Below are 21,426 nucleotides of genomic sequence, written 5' to 3'. Positions count from 1 at the left end.
TTTTGAATTAATAGAAAGCAGCGCGCTGTGATAGACCAATCAGATTGAATTGGAGACAAGCTCATTGGTTGCTAGAAGCAGGTATACCAACTCTTGGTGGATCAATATACAATATACAATAAAAGTGGAGACCTTTCGTACTGTCTTTTATATTACATCAGGTTTTGGAATTGGTAGATGAACCTTGTAGTACTAGAGAGTAATGTTTTCGTGTGATTATTAACAATTTAAATTATAGTCTTAACCATACGTTATATTGAAAAATTCTATAAACATGAAGTTGTGGACATCACACCATACTTTTGAGTAAGTTTTCTTTGTAAATGTTTTCTCATTTCTAACTGTTAAAAGTAGAATATAGAAATGCTTTATTATATGCTCTTGTCAGAAAAAAAAATTATATGACAGAAAATTTCAATCTGCTTTATGATTGTAGTCATCCATGGGACACTGTTGTGAAAGCAGCATGCAGAAAGTATCCAAATCCTTTAAACCCATCGGTTTTGGGTACAGATGTCATCGACAGAGAAGTCAGGGACGGTGTTCTCTATTCTCATAGATTGGTCACCACTCAATGGCGTTTTCCTAAATGGCTATCACCAGTAAGTATTGTAAATTATAGTTATTGAAGTTATTCATTTCATGTAGTATTGAACATAACCTCTCTAATGAACTCATGTTTTGCAACCATATAGAATTTAATTTAATGGATGTAACTGAACAGAATTCGATAAATAATGTACAGATTTATAAATATGTATATGTCTTTAACATATTGTCATTGAAGTTTAATCATATGATTATGTGTAACTAGAGTGCTATAGTATGAACTCTGTAATACAATTTATATATTAGTAATAGAAGTACAGAGGTTATTTATGAGCTTTCTTCTTTCTTTAAGTATTAAATCCTTAGATTCATGAATATTTCAAGTTAGAGATAATCATATTATTACAACGTATTACAATGTGTTATATTATTAAATTATTTTAGTTTATATTATATTATACCATTGAAAAGATCTTTTACTTTTATTTGCTATCATTTTATTTTGAAATACTGAGTATTATTTCACATAAAAAGATAGAGGTTTTTGAATAGTTTAAAGTTTAAATTCTCATCTTGCAATGCATGACAGTGATTGATGTGTTAGAGAATGTTTGTTTGTTTCAATTATTCTGTATCAGGAAGTATAATTACTTTACTTGTGATGCATATCTAGCTAATCATTCTGCAAAATTCCATTTGCCTCAAGGTCCTAAAATCTTCCATTATGTCAGTCTTGATTCTTACAGTTACCACGTTAGCGCTAGCGTCGATTAAGATTGTTCATGTTTCAGTTAATTTTCTGGCTGAGGAAAATTTAGAAACGGCTTAGCTTATCGATTTTCAGCAGCGAGCGTCGTCATAGATATGTTATATACAAATTATTCATGCATCGCTGATGTTTATCGAAATCGACCTTTTCATCTCTCTTCCTGTCTCAGCCGCGAAGAACTTATCGTGTTAACTTATTTTGGAAATTATAAATATCAAAGAAATTTATTTATAATTGCATTTACAATATAGTATGAATACATCGATACGAGTAATTACGCTCGTAATACGTTAGAAGGATTGGCAAAATGCCTCTCAGTGCAAGTTAACAAGATACGTTTATACTTGCGTAATCAATGATTTTCCTTACTTAAATGTAGCATAGATTTACATTTGGCGCGTGCAAGGTCTTCGTTACGTTGTTCCTACTTTCTAAATAGATTATGCGTTTCTATAATCAGACATCGGTTAACCCTCAATTAGATAACATATATCTGCTACATAATTGGCTTAGTAACAGTGATCTTGACGTACCAGAAACGTCCAAGTTAATGCCAGGCTAATCCTTTTTACAGAAATTATATAGCTTATGAACATATTGGCAAACCGTAATATTAAATTAATACATTATATCAATGTAGTAGACATAGAGCATGCAAAATGCTAGATAGACAATTATAGTCGTTTTTCCCCTATTCTATATTCACTTGTTCAGTAAGTACTTTTCATACATTACAGTCTTACTCTAAACTAAGCCTAAAATATCATGTACATGTATCCAACAGTGGAGTTTATCACGAAGTTTGGATATCGTAAGAAATCAATCTACACGGGGTGTTATGCATTCCTTCTTTGCCGGATAACAGTTTATAGGCAAAACAGTTCCCTGCCGTTTGACCAAGCAATCTATACAAACAGCGGCAGTAGCTAGCAGGAAATTCGAAACTTTCGACAACGTCGAGCAAGAAGAAGATGCGGGGTGGACTCGGGTTCGAGACTAGAGGGAATTACAAAACAACGACACCGTATCAACTTTCATAATGAGCGCTTCCACCAATGTTACGCTCTTTGGCAATCATCCAGCTAGGCGCCTGCGTTTTGGGATATAGACTGGCCTCCCTTAGAACCTCTTCTCTCAGTCCTGTTTCTTCTTCAGCCAACGGGAGATCCCAGCTTCGAATCCTTTTCGGCTCGGCGAATTGCTTCCTTTCGCAGGATTTTCTATAAGCTTGGCCATTTCGCAAAGCCATCCTGTTGTGCTGGCGCTCTCGCTCGAATGCCTCGAATCACAGTTTTGTATATAACGAATGCATAGTAGGTGGAACGAAAAGATAGAAAAGAGGGAGAAAGGTATCGCCTTCACGTTTAGGCACTCTTGAAATTACTTGACGGAAGGGAAAGTGCAAAGCCTCGTTTCAACTTGAGTTAGCTACCTCCTCCCTGTTTTTCTTTTAGTTTTTCCCTTTCTCTTCCACCAGGAGAACGAATTCGTCGAGCCTGCTGCTGCATCGACGAAAATTTTTGACTAATTAACAGATGTACTCAAATAACAAGTTTCGTTGTATATTCGAACATTAACCGATGCGGGAATGACTTTATAGACGTTGTAATAATTGACTGGGTCGCGCAATTAAAGTATAATTAATCAGAGGAACATAATTAATTAGAAGCGAACAGTAAGTCATAAACACAGGTAGACTTATGAACTTGCTTTTAAATTAATTTAATATGCTTTGATATAAATGTAAATGTATAGTGACGTAGATGTTGTACTTTTATTGATAAAATTAAATTACTCTAATTTGTCGTATCTTTGTTATATATTATATAACATTGAAAGATTTAACAAATTCATATCTTGTTGTTATGCGAACATGCTGCACCTTCGACAGAAATTCCTCTCATTTTATAGATAATTGAATCAGCAAATGCTCCATGTATATTGATATTATTATCGCTTGCAGTTTGTACTCTTTGAATGAATCTTTGTGAAAAAGAATTTTGTTTGTTCTTGTTGCAGTTCTTCGGTCATCAAGGTCCATACTACGCCAGCGAATGGAGCGAAGTAAATCCAGAATCTAAAGAAATGGTAGTCCGAACGGTAAACGTAAGTTGATTAATAATTCTGTATTATTTATTTAGATTACTTTAATGTAATGTCAATTGTCAAACAATTTTTCAATTAGTGAAATACTTTGAGAGATTCACGATTACATTAGGACGATACTTCACATTAACGCTCTGTTAACAAGTTGACCCGATATGCAGAAATAGTTCCACGGCTCGTTCCCACTTAATTCATATTGTTAATCGAAATATCGTGTATAATGTTTAATCAGTCGAATGAGAACTCCTATGAAGCATGCTTTTACGGAGATTTCATTACATTTGCTCTTTATTACTCACATATTACTCGACAAAGTGCTCTGACCGCATTTGTAATTTATCTTCGTGAAACGAGATAAATGGAGAATGAATAAATCGATATCGAAGGTGCAAATGTTGCTTCGTATCGGATCGTTGAATCGTATTATATTCGTATCGATCTAATTGAAACGAATAATTCGACGATAAAGCCTGCGAAAGAACGGATGCTTCTTTAATATTAAACATGCACACGTTGGTATTCGAGCATTTTAATGTTTCACACCATCGATATAGTTACTCCTTTTTCGTACTTGCATTAGCAATTCATTTGAGCAGTGAAAATAAATTTGATGAACGAAGTGCAATGCATACACACGTGCTGCTCGTGTGCCCGTGTAATCGAACAATCAATATATTCTCAATTCCATTCGAGTCGAGATCAGCAAGAATAATTGGAAAATAGGTTGGTGGAATTTCATCTGTAGCATTACACTCCGTTTTTTTCGACGACCCATGCTCATCGTGTATACTTGTAATACACGGTATAATTGAAAAACATGTTGACATACGTGAGTAATTTTATATTTTGAAAAATAACTACAAACAAAAGTGTCACCATCGGTCTTCCTGTTCTTTTTCACGGAAATATTTACCGCGGTGAAAATTATGGACGCGTAGAGCTTGTAGCTCGAGTAGTAGATACATTTACTCGAGTTACAAGCACGAAAAGATCGGCACATCGTAGAGTCTGGGCGTATAGCATCGCATCGCATCTAGAAGGTTGGATATGATAGGTTATTGATGCGCGCATTACCGGGAGTTGCATAGCTTCGTGGTCTCTTCGGAGGGACGTGCCAGGAGGGTTTTAGGAAGACAGGGCGGAAAACGGCGAAGGAAAGGGAACCGAAGCATTGCTCTCTTGCTACGCGTCGAAGATCGTTCGCTCGCTTCCTCGCTCGATCCTCGGTCAAAAAAAAAAAGGAAAAAAGGAGAAACTGGGCGGCTAGATGCATTACAGGTATGATGAACGATCCGCAGATGGCTCTGTACAAAAAGTGCAACCTTTCCATCTACAAGGAGTTGCCGTCGTGTCGATCGTTTTTACTTATCGAGTCTTGATACACGAACAAGCCTTAGTATCGGGTATTTAGACGTGCACAAATTTGTACACGGAGATGCTTTTACTGGCGCGCAAAAAAGCGTGTTTGTTTTCCATGCGTGAAGTATCGGGATAATTTTTGGAAAGAAGCGTATGTGGCAAAAAGCATTTTGAATTCGGTAATATCTGCGTTAGAAAATTTTACTAAAATATGAACTGAAACATGTGCAAATTCGCGGCTGACTTGTTACGTAAACATTAACAGCGAAACACTGAGCGCAGCTACTAGCTGTCCATTTATCAGCTGTTTTATATGTAACTTTACTGTTTGCCGTTATACATCAAGTATAAAGCGTAAACGGAGCTATCGTGAAACGAGATACAACACGGATCTCACAATACGTGCTCATTGCCTAAATAGCATGTTTGGATACATTATGCGTTGCCTGGTTCCTTTAATACGGTTAATTATTTAAAAACAGAACACATTTCGAAGCGTTATTGTATAGTGACCGGAGGTAATAAATTAAAAAAAATGGAGCTTATATTATGCAGTACCGCTGCAATGAATTCCCAGAAGTAATTCTAGAGATTCCGGATAAAATATGTCACTGTTAAACATCATACAAACGAATATAAAAGTGTAACAGGAAACCGTGCAAGAGTATACAAAAAACATGGACGTATCCTGGGAAGTAGAAAGACCCATTCGTGATCCGACACATTCGAGTGCATGCTGGTTAATTTTTGACTGTACCGTTACTAAAGGAAATGTACACGAACTTATGGATTAGTGCGATACATCAATGCACAGTGAAATAGCGCTGCCAGTAACGATACAAACGTGGAATTTCCTCGTCACGCGGGTCGTTCGTCTTGTACACTGTACGCAGGACACGGGCATCCACGTTCACAACCCTTGACGTCCTCTTTCCCGCTGTCGTCTTTCTAATTAAGGTGAGACAGCAGTAGGAAGCGTCGTGTGATATTTCCTCGCTGATCGTCCCACGCTTGCGTAATCTACGGGGACGCGTTTCCGCGTTTTCTGCACGCTGAGGGCTAGAGATGAACTTTAACTAAAATTGAACAATTCCCGGCGGGATGTCAACGCTTTCTCTATGCTCGGCCTGTTTGGCGAGTATAAGTGCAAGCACGCTGTTGATACGCTCGCATCCTTGCACGCGTACTAAGCCACGTTCTCTCTAATATTGAAGGGCGTACGCACCACGCGGACAAACGAACATTGTAGAGAAGCGTACCAGAGGCAATGTATTCCACATAAGCTCGAGCAGAGTCCGGGCCAGGTTATAACCTATCCCCGTCGAATCCCAAGGGGGAGATATCTTTTAGCAATTTACCCCCTCTCAGCAGGCCGTGCTGCATACGTTACACGAGATGCATACGTATCGTGCCGCCGTTTGGAACGTAATGCGGCATCGTATCGTTGAACCTAAATGCATCTGGCGCATATGCATCGAGTTCAAGCTGAACATAATGGGCTTGAGTCTCTCTAGTGTTGCTGGTATGTACTGGTCAGACTACTGGTCGGTCGTTGCATATTTTGGAGTTGATCATGGATTCAGGGATATATGCAGAGAGATGGATCTCCTGAAGAGATACTGGATGTCGGATCGTTGTTCCGATACTCTGGTGGGGATTGTTGTTCCGATACTTTGGTGGGGATTGTTGTTCCGATACTCTGGTGGGGATCGTGAAGTAGCGGAACTGTAAATATTGTGACGTTGTAGAGTCGCCTACCGTTAATCTAAAACAATGCCTGCGTTAGCGTCTGGGGAATCACGTTGCAATGAATACAACCGATCGGCAGAAAAAACGATGAAACATTCTCCCGGTGGTGCAGGTGGATGGATGATATTATCGGATTATCAAACGGACACACTGCATTCGTGCAACATATGACGCTTGATCGCGTTAAGTTAATCGTGTTATTATTTAAAACGTGTTGCATGGTGCGCCTGACTTTCAACCTCGATGACGTCTGCGTAAATGTTTTGCAGCTGTTGTGTGCATTGATGTATCCAACGGGGATGCTGGTAGTAATATTTTTTATTGGACTCGTGTCGCACGGCAAATCATAATCAAAGCGTAATATAAATATACAATAATAGTAATAAATATATAATAATTATAATACAGTAAAAAAACGGTAATAATAAAATGTGTATATACATACTTCGTTCGTGCGTTAGCTTCATTATAAACCTGCACTAATAATTTTTTTAAAGAGAGTTTTTCCAATTATCTGATTAACTTTTTAGAAAGTTTAGGTATGACAAACTCTATCGGTTCATATATATCGTATTTTCTATGTGGCACGATTTCCTAGTCAAAAGAGATATACGGGAAATTGAACCGGTAGAAGTCGATCAAAACATAATGATACCTCTGGAAGGAAAAAATGTTTGAGTGGATTCGCGAAAGCCTTACAAACGACCCGATAGATTCTACATATTCGAAATCGTAGAAAAGTAAACGGCAATAGATCAATCGAATTTCCGTTCCCGCGCGTCTACCGCAATACGTTGCCAGACACAAAGTAAATCGGAACAATATTTTATCAGCGACGACTCGTGTATTCTCTCTAACGATCCTTCCTTCGTCCTGCCACGAATTTCCGTGCGTGTGACTGCGAAAACCCAAGACACGGTAGAGATAGAAGTATATAGCTAGGTACTAGGGACTGAAGGGGATGGCATTGGACGAGAATTAATAACGGACGCGTATATCGGTGATGTATCCTAGTCGTGTTCGGGGACTCCCCGTGGACTCTGCTGATGGAGATCTCGAGGGGGTTGCATTTGGGTGGTGGTGCACGATGCTGACTGAATGTGCCACCGACTGAATTATTATACTCGCGGCTCTCTAAATCATAAAAACAACAAATTGTACGTGGCTGAATGCGCGCCGTGAAGGGTACGTGTTCCTAGAACGCGTACCAGTCCGCCGCCATGGCATTTACGTATTTTTATACGGACATAGCAGCAGGCAGCGGCAGCATTTTTTGAATCGATTGAAATATGGAGTCACGGAGACGGTGGGCCAGTTTAATGAAAAATGGTAACTTCAGACTAGCGGGATTCGCGCGTTGTACGATGCTAGTGTACATGCTTCGGGTTGAAACCCCGTTGATCCCTCTGAACCCTTGTCGACTGTGTGTTGTCACGCGACGCTCCCATCGAAATGTTTCCTGCCGAGTTGATCCACCAGACTCGTTGGGAAAGTTTCACAGAATGGATATTAATGATCTCGCGACAGCAGATGCGCTAACGTTGAGGGTGAAAATGTTTGGTTGCGTATCGCGTACGCATTTTCACGGGTAGTTTGTCACGCGTAAAAATCTCACTGGGAGATACATACGTGTCTGCGCCCATGCCTTTTCGAATATTTCACGAGTATGAATCAAAATGGTCACAGAGAGTATCGATTCGGATTAGGAATGCGGCTCTGTTTGTTCAGAAATGTACATACACGTGGAAACAAGTAATTGAATCGAATGTGCAAGGAAACCACGCGTATCCATTCGACTGCAGAAGCAGATGACTGGAAGCTCCCGTTTACACGATCTAATACGGATTTGTCAGCACACGATTCCGAATCTCCCCAAAATCCGCTGAAATCTGCGATTATCGTGCGCAAGAGAAAGCCCGAGGCCCAAACTCTATTGGAGGTCGATTCAGTTTCCGACGTTGTGTCCTGCTAGATTTGAGCTTCCGGCCATGGCACCCTCTCGAGGCATCGAATGGTACGGTCGAATTGGGAGCATACCATGGCTCGAATAATGCTGCTTGCAGCTAGATCCGTAAAGTCCTCTCAATTATGCGGCGATGCTAATTACTCGCGAGTGCGCATTGAAGAACGTCCTTTAGCCCGCACAACGACCCTTCACAGAGCTTGGTCTACCGTTTCGTTCTCTCCTCGTTATATCGACGAAGGATGAAACGGAATCACGGGAATTCTTGATTGGACGCGTTTGTACGATAGTTTACACTCTTCTTCTATAACCGCGATTAGATCTTTTCACAAAACGTCCACACATTTTCCTTATTAAGAAAGTTTAATTCTGCTACTTTGTACGGACTGGTAATCTCAGTGTAAATCAGAAATGGAATAGAAGATTGATAAGTTTGGAACTTTTTCAATTCATCTAACATCCTGTATGAGTTTACTTCTTTCGCAAAATCTTTACTTTTCCTGGAGAGGCGTTACCCTGTTTCTTCCGATTCTAGGTTAAAAGGATTCAAGCATCTCAAGAGACTTAAAAAAGTTATTTAATAAGAAGATAGGAGACTCGGTGTGATTAGGATTACGTTAAATTTTGCGGCTTCGCGTGCCTCGGATGTGTATTCCTTTCTTTTACCGCGGTCTTGATTTTAGTTAACGACTTTCACCCTAACTGCGCTACTAAACGTGACCATACCGCAACGCTGCGGTAAATGAAAAGCAAACGCCGTGCTTGCTGCGGAGACCGAGGGATTGGCAAACATCGGTTTCGACGCGCGGCTGATGAAAAAAATTTCAATTAACCGATGCACTAGATCGGACGCGGGGTAGGGGAGACAGGATCGACGATGTACGCTTTTCGTACTCTCTACAGCCTAGCCGAAAAAAAGTGAAAATTAATTACTTCGTCGTTGACGCCAGGACCGGAAGAGGGATCGATCGTCCGCTTGATAGGATTAAATTGCGCGCCAGGCGTTTACCTTTTCCACGTGTTCTTTTTTTCTTTATTTTTATTTCTATTTTTTTCGCGACGATACTAACGCATCACTCTTCTGATGCTTTTCGTTGGGCCACTGATGATACACAACGAAAGATGATTACGTTGTGGCAGAAGAGAGGGGTGAATATCTCTCTGGCAAAGTTCTTCTTCCGATGTCTCCCCGTGGAAAAGGGATTTGTTGTGACGTTGAAGAAAGAGTCGATGTTTCGAAGGTACTCCCGAGAGTAGGTTGAGCTCAAAATGGATTTTCATTTTTTCCAGAAATTTATATTTCAAATGGAACTTATTAAGGGTACGATTACGAAGTAGCTACTACACGATTTCGATGAAGATTATAAATTTATTATGCGCGTTAGGTTATGCAAGTACGTTGAGATCTTGGATCTCGAATGAGGAAATAGGAGAAACAAAAGATTTTTTATTTGACGTCTAATCACGATGATTTCAGTTCGCGTAAAGGTAGGAAGCATGCTCTCGTTACCGCGCTCAAAAACACGCCTTTATCACGTTCAGAGTCGCTTGTTACGGAAGCTACAATGAAACCATCCGTCCTTCCAATTATAGTCTCCTCGTCTTCTTTTTCTTCGTCTTTCTTTATTTCCCATACACCGAGCAGAATCTCCGAACCAATGTTCTTGAAACGTTTAAATAATAAGAGAGACGCGAAGTGCTAATTATCTCCACTGAAAAGAATTCTATTTACACCGTTCTCGTAGTTTCCGCGAGAAAATTACTCTCAACCTGCATAAAAATCGCAGCTCCGCGTGCAAGACTTGGAAAAATTCCCTCGAGTGAACCGAGCTTCTGCCAAGTAACTTTTATCAGGATTAAAGGGAAAAATCGTTCTCGATATTTACTTCTTTTATTATACAATCGTCCGTATTTTCGAGTAAATAACGAGCAGGATAAAAAGAGGGCAAAACGAGAGAGATAGAAGTAGATGTGTATAACACTCGTGTAACGTCAATAGAGGTTCTATCGATGGCGAGAACAAAGAACTGTATTCGACAGCGTTGAACGCGTCTCAATAACGATTCCCCGATGGCTGACGAATTAAACCATTCGCATTTTCCCTAAACCCCGATCCGCGTAATTGATGAAACGCTAGTTGAAGCGGGGCGTTAATTTTTTGACCTCTTGCAATTGTACAGGGGCGATGGCAGCGCAAGATTGGGGGCTGGAGAGACTACGAAGCGTACGGTGACTGGATAGTTGGGCGCGATGTAACACAGTCGACTTCACTGATTGCCAATATGGCGGAGGGTATAGAGAACCGCGTCTCTCTATCTCGATCAGCGTGGATCCACAATGTGCCGCGGGCGTTAATTCCCCCGTGAAACGTATTGCACCCCCGCGATTCAATTGTTCCAGCTCCGCGGCCACAGTGCTTCAAGCTGCACTGCTGCGAACGAGTCGTATGGAGCTCATAATGATGTAATTTTCGAAGTGGTGGGCGTATCATTGTCGTTACCGTTCAGACGTGTTCATTGTCGGCACGTACTCGTGAACTCGAGGAACGTAGAACACGCGAATATCTCATTGGGCTCGTCTTTGATTACGATTCTTTGCCAGACGTACTCTTGTTTTGACTCTCGTATTCGAACATTATGATTACTTAGTATGGAAGTTTTTGCAGGCTCTTTTCATACGTAATAACATAATAGAGCATAAGTAATAACAATTTTTCCAATGTAAAAGCAGACCATTAGACGTTTGTACTTTGGTTCTTTATCTGTTTCGTAGAAACCCCGTGATGTAGTTACATCGCCCATATATGCTGTTAAACGATACACACGGGTACCGTGAAATCGTGACCATTTATTTTACATCTGTACTATCATTTGTACATATGTACGTGCCATTATGTTTGCAACGTGAAAGGAAAGAATGGAGAACCCGATGTCTTTTGAATAATTCTAAAACGCGCACGAATGTTTTATTTAACGATCAGTGAACGGGATAACGAATCTTTAAAAGACTTCGAAATGCAACGTCGGTTAAATGGTCAACGGAACATCGATTTTGTTCAGTCACAAGGGCCATCACGAACCCGTTGCCAGCCTTTATTTCGTGGCATCGATTATTCATGGCACCGCGTCACTTTCGTGGAAACCTTTTATCTCGATAATGTTGGCTAACCATCTATCTGAAGGTTGCTAACCCCGCGAGTTGTACAACACGCGATGGATACAAGAACACGTAACTGAAATAAGAGACTTTCAGCATCTAATGACAAGAATTGCGAGAAATTGTTCTATGTGCAGTTTACATTATTTTCTTTTGCTTGCAGATAAGCTTGGGGAAGCACGTTTCGGTCGGTGAAGTAGTCACGTATTCACCACATCCAGAGAATCCGGAGACAACGCTTTTAACACAACAGGCAGTAATTTCTATCCAAGGGGTGCCGCTCATAGACCATCTAGAAAGGTTACTGACACTAACGATCGAACAAAACGCGAATAAGGTTAATACTTCTATCTTTTAGTAGCTTTGAATTTAATTGTTTAACAAAGTTTCACGCAGTATATAAATTTAGTTGTGTTTGAACGACAGTACAAGTTCGAGCTCTTTATAGAATCTTTACGCACTTTAAATTTAGAACGAATCAATGATTTATTCGATAGATATTTATAGGTCTCTTCATGTGCAAAGATTTCGTAAGAGTTTGCTAATTATGCTGAAATCGCGATACACAGGTGCAAATTGCTTGATTTTCGCACGGTAACGATGTGTTTTCGCCTGATTCCGTTTCAGGGACGACAAGCAGTGGAATGGGTCATCGAGAAACTCCAATCAGAAGTGAAAGATATCGCGTCCACTGCCGCGAAATCGACAGACGACTTACTCAATCAAACGCGTCGGCAATTCGATGACATCACGAATATTACGAAACAGGGCATGGAAGATATTCAAAACGTAGCGAAGAAGTCGTTCGATGAGTTTCAGAATTTGACAGTACCACCTCCGTCACAGTCGATACCAAAGTTATAGCTAATATATCACGCTAGCTTCAATCTCTTTAACTAACGCCATGTAGATCTTCGATGGAACGATTGTAAATGAAATAAAACGATTCGATGAGAAACAATTCCCTTCACTATAGTTTCGGTGCTATTTCCAAAAGTATACACGGGAGGGACGGAATTAACAATTTTTATATTGTTGCCCAATAACTGTACAGCCAATAAGATTGATGAGTTAATCTATTGAACTGTTATCAGTTAGAAGACTATTTTATCAAACGTATAAATATCAAATTATATAAATGGATTTTTCATATGGATATAATATATTTTTTAGAGCTCAGAGAAAGACTTGATAATTTTCGAATGAAGGAATAGAGGTGTTGCAAACAAGGTTATCGGTGAAAGTACAAAATAACGTTAGTTTACTAATTTATATAGAAATAAAAAAGAAACATTTTTTACCGTCAATCGTTCCGCAGAAGTCGCTTTAGTAAAAGAGATGTGGCTGCGGTAGTTAATGAAAAAGAGATAACTGATAATATCACGATTTAATATTAAAAGGATTCGTTTTTGCAGAAATTCTATTGAAAGCAACTTGCTAACGAGAAAGTCATTGAAAATATAACAGTAACGTATTTTATAGACAGCTGGTATGTTTTATGTACGTGTTGTCTATGAGACTGATTGAACATTTCACCAAACGCTTATTTCTTTAGCTTTATATTTGTTTGAGTATTAAGCCCACAGAATTCTTTAAAACGATGTCAAACGTTGTCTGAGGCAGTTGTGCCTTCAAACGTGTCTTCAACCTTATACGTGTTCAAACTTAGTCTTGTCGTATTAAATCGTAGTGTCAGCGACATATCTTTCCTATAGTTGCTAAAAAAGAGCATATCAATGTAATTAATCATTTGCATAAATGTGAGGCTTGTGCAATTGCAGTAGTAGTTAATTTAGTAAATAAAGCGCAACATAAATCATAAGAGGACGCAACAAACTAGATACATCGCGTAACATTTAGTGCACAGATAATTCATGTCAATTGATCAGGATCTAAAGCAGAGCTTGAGTTCGTCTACTCTGATAGTTGAATTGGAGACCATAAAAGCCGAAATATATATATTTATTTTCAAAGCAACAGGTATATTATATTGTTTCCTATCGTTGTTACAATTTATTATTACAATAATGAATAAATTCAATTATAATAATGATGAACAAATTCAACAGTAAATGACTATAAGAACACGTAAGCTGTCTCTGTTTTAGCCAGTTTGTAGCGGTCACTCGCGATACGGAAAGAAATAAGAAAACCCAGGTCCATCTTTGGAAAACGTTGTCCCAGGTGGTTCGTCGATACTCGTATCATTTGAAATCGTACACCACGAAATACCTGATATCTCTACTCGACGTCCCTGTCCTCCTCCGATTTCCCTGAGGGAATATTCGCGCGAGTCAGCGAGTGCTACCACGCGTCGAGAACGAAACACACTCGTATAATACGGGCCAAGTATCGATTCAACGATGGAGGACTGGTCTCGACATTCCGCCCGAGCAATTTCCAGCGAAGCGGAATTTCGACCGGGTCATTATTGTTCTCGGTGGTCTAGAGACAATTTCCATCGGTTTACTCAAATCTGGCTGGCCAACTCTCTAGGTAAGTAGAAAGAGGGACAATGGAGAGCGAATAGGTGGGATAGAGAGAAAGAGAATGAGGGAAGGGAAAGAGGGTGGATAGTGGCACGTGAGGTCTGCAATCGTGGCATCGTGCATGGGGCAGGAAACAGACGAAATTTGACATCAGGCTTGACCAGTGGTATGTAAGAGATAATTGATGACGTTACGGTTCATCGCTCGCTACTCGGTTACCGGACATAGACAAATATTGACAGCTTCCGATCACAGAGCCGCTAGTATCCTTTGTAGGTAGCTCACGCACACGATCCTCCGATGTCTGTTCGGTTTTCCTGTCGAATCACTTCGCTTAGTCTCTGGTACGTTAGTAAATCAATGTCCCCTGGACGTGCATGTCGAGCAAGTTTCGTAAATTAAAGTGGCCTCGTTTGTTCCTATAAAGCTTGCCTGTGGCTATTGGTTGCACGTGACGTCGCGCACCACGCTTTGAGGACAAAGTGGCAGTTTTCCCTTTACCTTACTTTTATTATAGTCGGTCGTGCCTGTCTTCGTGCCACTCCGGCCGGAACACAAAATTGCAGCCGGAAACTTAAGCCCGGGAATTTGAAGGGTTCTCCGGCCAGTGAATCGGAGAGGAAGTACAGGTGACCGAACCTTCAGCCCGGGCATAGCTTCGAGCGCATCAATGACTGTACCGCGTTGCATTGTTCATCTTTAATTGTCTGTACGGTTCTCACTTCGGTATTTTGCAAGCGAGTGCACCTTCAAAGGAAGCACCGTGGCAAATCAGTTCATAACAAGTTTTGCAAAATTCGATTAGGTACCTTCCTTATTCTGGATCGTTTGCGGCGAGACAAAGGGTCGCTTGTTATCTAACTGTTATTGTTCTTGTACTCTATATAAGTGCTTAGTATTTCTATCAAATTCATTCTAAAACTTACATAGTTAAATTCTGACTAACGAATAATATCACTTATTCGTTCAGTATTTTTTTCATTTTATTACAACAGTATTATCAAATAAATCTTGGAGGCTGATATTCAACCGCTTGAAAATATTCGAGTTAGCTTGTTTAAAAGCTACTCTCGAGCTTTGAAAGGAATATTGTCAAGGCTGTCCTTGGCTGCTCCATTTTCCATTCCTTTAGGTTCAGCGCCGAAAGAAAAGGAGAGCTTCAAAGGCTCGAGCGGCTGTCGAAAAGGCTCATGGTTTACACATCGTGACGTTACTTTCTCGTCAAGGCTCGTAAAAGCTCTCGGGACGATCGACTGTAAAAGTCGGCGACACGGTCAAGAAGATCCTTCTTGATTTTCCGGTTCTCAATTCACGAGCTCGTGAAAAACCACACTCCACACATTCCCGGTCACTGCCTCGTTTATCCATTCCTTTCTATTCTCAACTTTTTCATTGTTCTCTTGACTTTAAGAGACGACAGCAAATTATTCGTTGGTAGTTGAGAATTTTGTTCGGAATAATAAATTCAATTCTTGATTCTCTTTTTCGATGTATTAATTCGAAAACTCGTTTGGAAGTTTGCACGATTCCATCGAAATTTTCTACAATTTCGAGAATGACCTTTTCAGCGAAATTGATCGTTCGAATAATTTGAATGAACAATTGAATTAATTTGAATTAAAATCAGTTTGCTCGATTTATTTTTAGTACCTTCTCTATTATTCTATTAATGATCGTTCAATTAGCTTAAAACGAAGTTTAATACATTTGAAAGTAGTAAGAAAAAATAGTGTATCATATAGGAATTTGATCATCAACATCAAAAGTATTATAGAAAAAGATGAAAGCAAATATAAAATAAAAAGATGAAAGAATGGTTCTTAAATGAAATGGGGACAAGATATAACAGGTTATATGTTCTTTTTTCCGCATGGCTCCTTTCGCAAAACTTGATCACATGAAATTAGCTCGTGTCAACGTCGTATCACAGAAATTGTACGGCGAGAAACAGTGAAGATTCGTGTGTGTAGGTGGTATAACGCAGCTACGTAGGTAATAACGGGAGATGTTGAGCTGTTCTGGGCGACGTGGCGCATACGCTCTGCCTATTAGCATACAATTATCTTTATGCTTCTTTTATGATTCATATTTAGTACCAGTTTCGTCCGCTTTTCGCTTCGTCGACCAGCGCAGCTTCAAGTTTGCAACTTTTACGATCGTGCTTGTTTCTAAACTTAACGTCCTCCGGTTTTCACCCCTTATCATCGTTTCTCGGTGCAACGCTGGTATTCTTGCTAAACGTGCTTTTGCAAATATTCGCAACATCGGCAGCGAAAGGGGGGGGGGGAAGCTCGAAAATTTGTTGTCGTACGTGCTGAAAATCAGCAACAACTATTGATTTCGTTCACGCTCGTTTTTGTTCCTCGTTACGAACCAAACTCATCCAATGGCAAGGAAGTTCATTGAATAGTTTTTATGGTTTTACATTGTCCCAAATATCGATAAAGCGACGCATAAAATATTTAAAATTGGAGAGATTTTCTTCTGTATTTTTTGGTAGAGACAAAATAATTGAACCGTGAAAAAGATTAAAAGAATAAAATTGGATAACAAAGAGGTAGCTACGCATCCCCAGAGTACCATACCATTTCGTACGGTGTATGGGTTTGATCGTGGTTCCAATGACCCGGCATTGCTACCGGCTACAGTTGAACATTAATTTAATTAATTCAGATCCATTTGCAGTCGCACGCGAGCTAGCCATTTCGGCATTTATTTTGCGCCATTTGTACTTTATTTTTTACAAAATCCGAACCTACTATGATTGTCTAGAATATGTGTATAATGCGAAATTTGTTTACCCAATCTAGATTCTAGCCTCGTTCGTATTTTCATCGTTTTCTCTACTCTTCTTTTTCTTGTCTCACCTTTGTGGCATTATGCCATTTTAGGTTTCAAAGGAAGATAATGCGATAACAATTTTTTAATGATGAAATGATACTAGACACTTTTTTAATGACACGTGTAATTTCCTAATTATTTTATAATTGAATCTTTAATTAGTTTGTAAAATTCCATTAAAATTTGGTAAGCTGCCCGAGAAAAAAGTTTCAGTCTGTTACATAACTTGTGACGCTCTATAAATTAGTAAGGAGGGTCGTTCTAGATCGTTGAGATCGATTCAGATTTTAGTAGTTTTAGACCACATTCGGCCGAATGGCTAATAACGGACGTGCTCTGACTACTAATCGGCTTTGCGGAGATTTCCTGATGTACGAAGGGGTGTATGGGCTAAACGCTACGGGGAGGAGGGTCAAAGGGCAAGATTAGATGCTTACGATAGACTTCTACGGGGTTTGTGCATAATGCGTAGCTCCTCGATAATTTGTCCACTAATAATAATGTTCATCCTATCAAAATACATTCCATTTTCACGTAATTTATACCTAACACGAATAAAATGGGAAATTCTTTGCTAAATCGTGTGAATAATTCCTGTAATTTTTATCCGATTACTCTCTTCTTCTTCAAAATCCGTTGACTTCTTAGAACCTGATACGGAAAAAGAAAATTGCGAAGAAAATTACGCCGAATCACTATCCCGATTTTCTTTCTTTTTTTTTTTTTTTTGCTTTCTCTTGGAATTAATTTATCTAATCCGACCAAGTACTTCCGTTGAGACTTCATTTACATGTAATCCGGGAACAGTTGATCGTATCTCTAATTGCTTGGCGGCGAACACTGGAACCGATGCTCGTGAAGTTTGTTATAATATTAATTTCTTATCGTTGATCTTGCGCGGCGACGCTATTCTCCGAATATCGCCAGTTTCACCTTCCATGTGCAAACATACTATGGGAACTAGTTGGTTGAATATCTTGCGATCTCTACGAAGCAGGAAGGTGTAAGTACCGTGTTAGTCTTTGGGGTTACGTCGCTGCTCGCAGAGCTAACTAATAGCCTCTTAGCCTCGGCTTAGGGAGGATCATGCTACAGGCAGCCGCACCCTCCATTGCTCTAAGACTCAGACCGCACATCCTCAGCCCTTAGTGCAATCCTTAAGCCACGCCAGGCCTGCAAACAACCGATCTCCTTCTCGAACGTAGACGATGGATTAACGATAATGATTGATTGGATTCCACATTCTTACCTATCTTTCTTTCCAACGACATACCGAACGACCTGGTCTTAAACGACTTAAATTAGGTTGTTACTCGGATTCTGTTCGTAGATTACATGGACTTGGTGGCTATCTAGAGAAAACGATAAATCTTTATTTCGAATACACGTACGAGAGGCATATGTATAAAAATGCAAGTTAAGAATTGGATTCGTAGAGTTTGTATTAAGAAACAACATGAAAGCGAGAGATACCAATGATTCCTGAATTAGTCACAGCTTGATTAAACCGGCATGCAGTCTAATTTTCATTTTCATTCGCATAAAGAAGCGGCGCATTCAATGTAATAAATTCTCACCGGAGATGCAGCAAAGATTTTCATTCGCGCGGTTATTCGCTTATTCTCGTCCGGCGTTTCTCGTACAAATGAACCTGTTACCGTAGGGTTTACGCGAAATTTACATTCGCCCCCGAGGTGAAACAGTCCGAAGGAGATTTCTCCCGTTATAGTTCAGTCAACGGAGGGCTGTCTGTGCTTCTTCCCCATAAGCAGACTTTCAGCGAAAGCTCAATCGGTGGATTTGCGGTAACAGTTCGCTCTGTATGCGTTCGCGTATTTCTCAAATCCCTCGCGGATAGTAGGACCATTTCCTTTCGTTCCTCGGATATCGTTCGCTCGCGTGGTAAATACGCGCGTATACGTATCTGTATACATATGTACATATACGTATTACGAATACTCAGAAATACGAAGATACCAACTAGACATCCATTTATTTGATACAATCCCAAGATCGTACATATACACAATTATGTAAACGGTAGTTGTGTAAAATCGTGAAAACTGAAACGTGTAGCTCCATGTAAACATACATCGATTGGATCCGATGTGAGTGTGTAGCGTGTATGAATCGCGCTAAGCGGTAGCACGGCTTCCATGAAAAATCGTACACGAAACTCCAATTGGGCGTGACTGAGTCTAATTTATTTAGTAGCCCAAAGGAGAGACAAGTACTGGTGTGGCTGGACGTCGTCTGTGCCATTGTATCGGCAGCTTTTCAGCGCTTTGAAATATAGTCGTCCTGCGGGCTTGTTCGGCCCTTTACCACGATCCCATGGGCTCGAATTAATTTCGCGAAGAAACAACTGTCCGCTAACGCTGTCTCGCTCCATTCGAGGGAATTCGATCCCAGAAAAATAAATTTCAACCCGCCGGTGAACTCCACCGCAAAACGCTCCACCGGTATCGTTTTTCTCTTTTCTCTCTCGTTTTTTTTTTTTCTTTCATTTAGTTTGGACGCGAAATTCGCGAAAGAGTAGGCGAACGACGAATAGGTACGATCATTTGCAATTCCACGAGGTCAATAACGATACATCAAGGGGCAAGTTTAGGTATCGAGAGTATTTCGACAACGTGGTAAGGAGCGCGGCCGGATGCCATGTTGCACGACACGGTTTCTGAATACAAAGCGCGAATCTCGCATACAGTCGGTCACCGAATCTATTTCGGTGCTGGTTTACAGAACAAGAAGGCAATAATACAAGGATGGGAATGTTTCGACCAATATTGCGAAAGTTTTCGTACACGGGCTCTTGGTCCGTTGAAGTTCCGCCGATCCTCCTTTTCTTTGGAGCGACTGACGTATGAATAGAAAGGAAAGAAGGAATGCCACTTGATGCTCGATGGAATCCAGACACGTTTCGACGTTGACAGATGTTTGCGAGACTGTACGTGCAACTTCTGCAATTTCCTGTACACGCGAGGATGATAATCGTTAATACGATTTTGTAACTTTTCTTGTTTTACCATTCGAAATTTAAACGATCATAGACTGGAAATTTACACGATTTTCCGCTATAAATGAAACGTTTGTTTGATCGATGCTATGATGCTACGACGTAGAGGATATTTTAGTCGCAACATTTTTCCGCGTGATCGGGACTTTGACCGCTATCGTTCGATTATTACGATCGAACTATGTATGAACACGGGCAGATCGTATCAATGCTGTTCAACTTGCTATTCGCTGCTTTTATTCCTCTTTACAAGAGTTTCGCGTGTGACGTTTAATCACGCGAGATCATTGGGCACGTAATCGGTTGTAAACGACCGCGACGATAGGTACGGTCGTTCTCGAAGACGATCTACTCGAGACGCTCGTGAAAGACGTTTAACGAACCGCTTAGTAGCCAGATAACGGGATCACGTCACATGAAACGTTACAAGGCTAGTTTCTTTGTAGCCGTCGTGGGTTGGCGCCGAGAATTACACCCTTCGGAGCAGCTTCAATGACGTTTTCCAGCATCGAACGATCATTCGATAAAAATCACACTTCCGTACTGGTAAATTCCTTTTTCCCTTTTTTCTGTCGAGGAACCTGCGCGAAACGTGCTATTCTTGCGAAAGATAAACCGTAGCTTATTTTTTCTGGCGGTTCAGCGAGACGAGAGAAGCGCGTGGTGCAATTTTAAAACGCGTCGCCAGAGAAGATCTCCCGTGGGGACTCGACCGCGCTAGGTATCGTTTAATCGACTTGTCCATGGTTTCACAGAGGCTGCACGTTCACCAACATCCCGGTAACGACGCTTTTTCTCCGCTTTTTGCCCTCCGCACAATTTTCAGAATTTCCCCATTTCCCACTCCTGTGTCCCTTTTATTACGGTCGTTGCGTGACAGGGTTTTTTAAAATCGAGGACACTGTCCCGAGGATATTAGATACCGCGGTCGGTGCAAAGTGGCCAGTAAAAGGGCCCTGTCGAGTATAAGCGCTGCCGCCGAATCCTGGAAACCCGCTCTACCGTTGGGTCGGCAGATGTCTGTGGAGATCCTGTCGACGTGTAACTACGTATGTAGAGTAACGTGCTTGCCACCGTGCTCAGTAATATCCGTGGTTGGCCATAAAGGGAGTTCGTAAACGACTGGTACGGCTTTCCTCCTTCCAGCCTGTATCTCGCTCTCCCTACATGGAAACGGCTATTCGAAATGTACATGCCGGCGTACGGGTGGAAAACGAGGCGAAACGGAGAATGAATATAGACTTTGCTTACTGTTCGTACGTGCCAATATATTCGCGCTAGCTTTCGCGGCTAAGCTGTTCCCTTTCAGCCTAAAATGCAGGTTAAATTCGCTGCGGTTAGGTACAGCAAACACACGATCGGCTCATTGTATTCATTGGCTAGGTTGTATTTCATTCGCGTGATAAACGAAACCAAGGAGAATGTGTTT

The 21,426-nt window shown here is 40.6% G+C and overlaps 1 protein-coding gene across 1 annotated transcript; it reads left to right on the top strand.

The window, feature by feature from the left end:
- Window positions 1-109: 109 nt before the first annotated feature.
- On the top strand, window positions 110-13,628 carry LOC117216548 (protein slowmo). The gene is made up of 5 exons (XM_033463314.1): window positions 110-306; window positions 437-602; window positions 3,338-3,424; window positions 11,815-11,988; window positions 12,279-13,628. The coding sequence occupies exons 1-5, from the start codon at window positions 275-277 to the stop codon at window positions 12,513-12,515; spliced, it is 696 nt and encodes a 231-aa protein (XP_033319205.1). The 5' UTR covers window positions 110-274; the 3' UTR covers window positions 12,516-13,628.
- The last annotated feature ends 7,798 nt before the right edge of the window (window positions 13,629-21,426 follow it).

Source organism: Bombus bifarius, unplaced genomic scaffold (genome assembly GCF_011952205.1).
Source record: "Bombus bifarius isolate JDL3187 unplaced genomic scaffold, Bbif_JDL3187 scf7180000010271, whole genome shotgun sequence".
Taxonomy (NCBI): Eukaryota; Metazoa; Arthropoda; class Insecta; order Hymenoptera; family Apidae; genus Bombus; species Bombus bifarius.
This window is presented reverse-complemented; position numbering and strand designations above follow the sequence as displayed.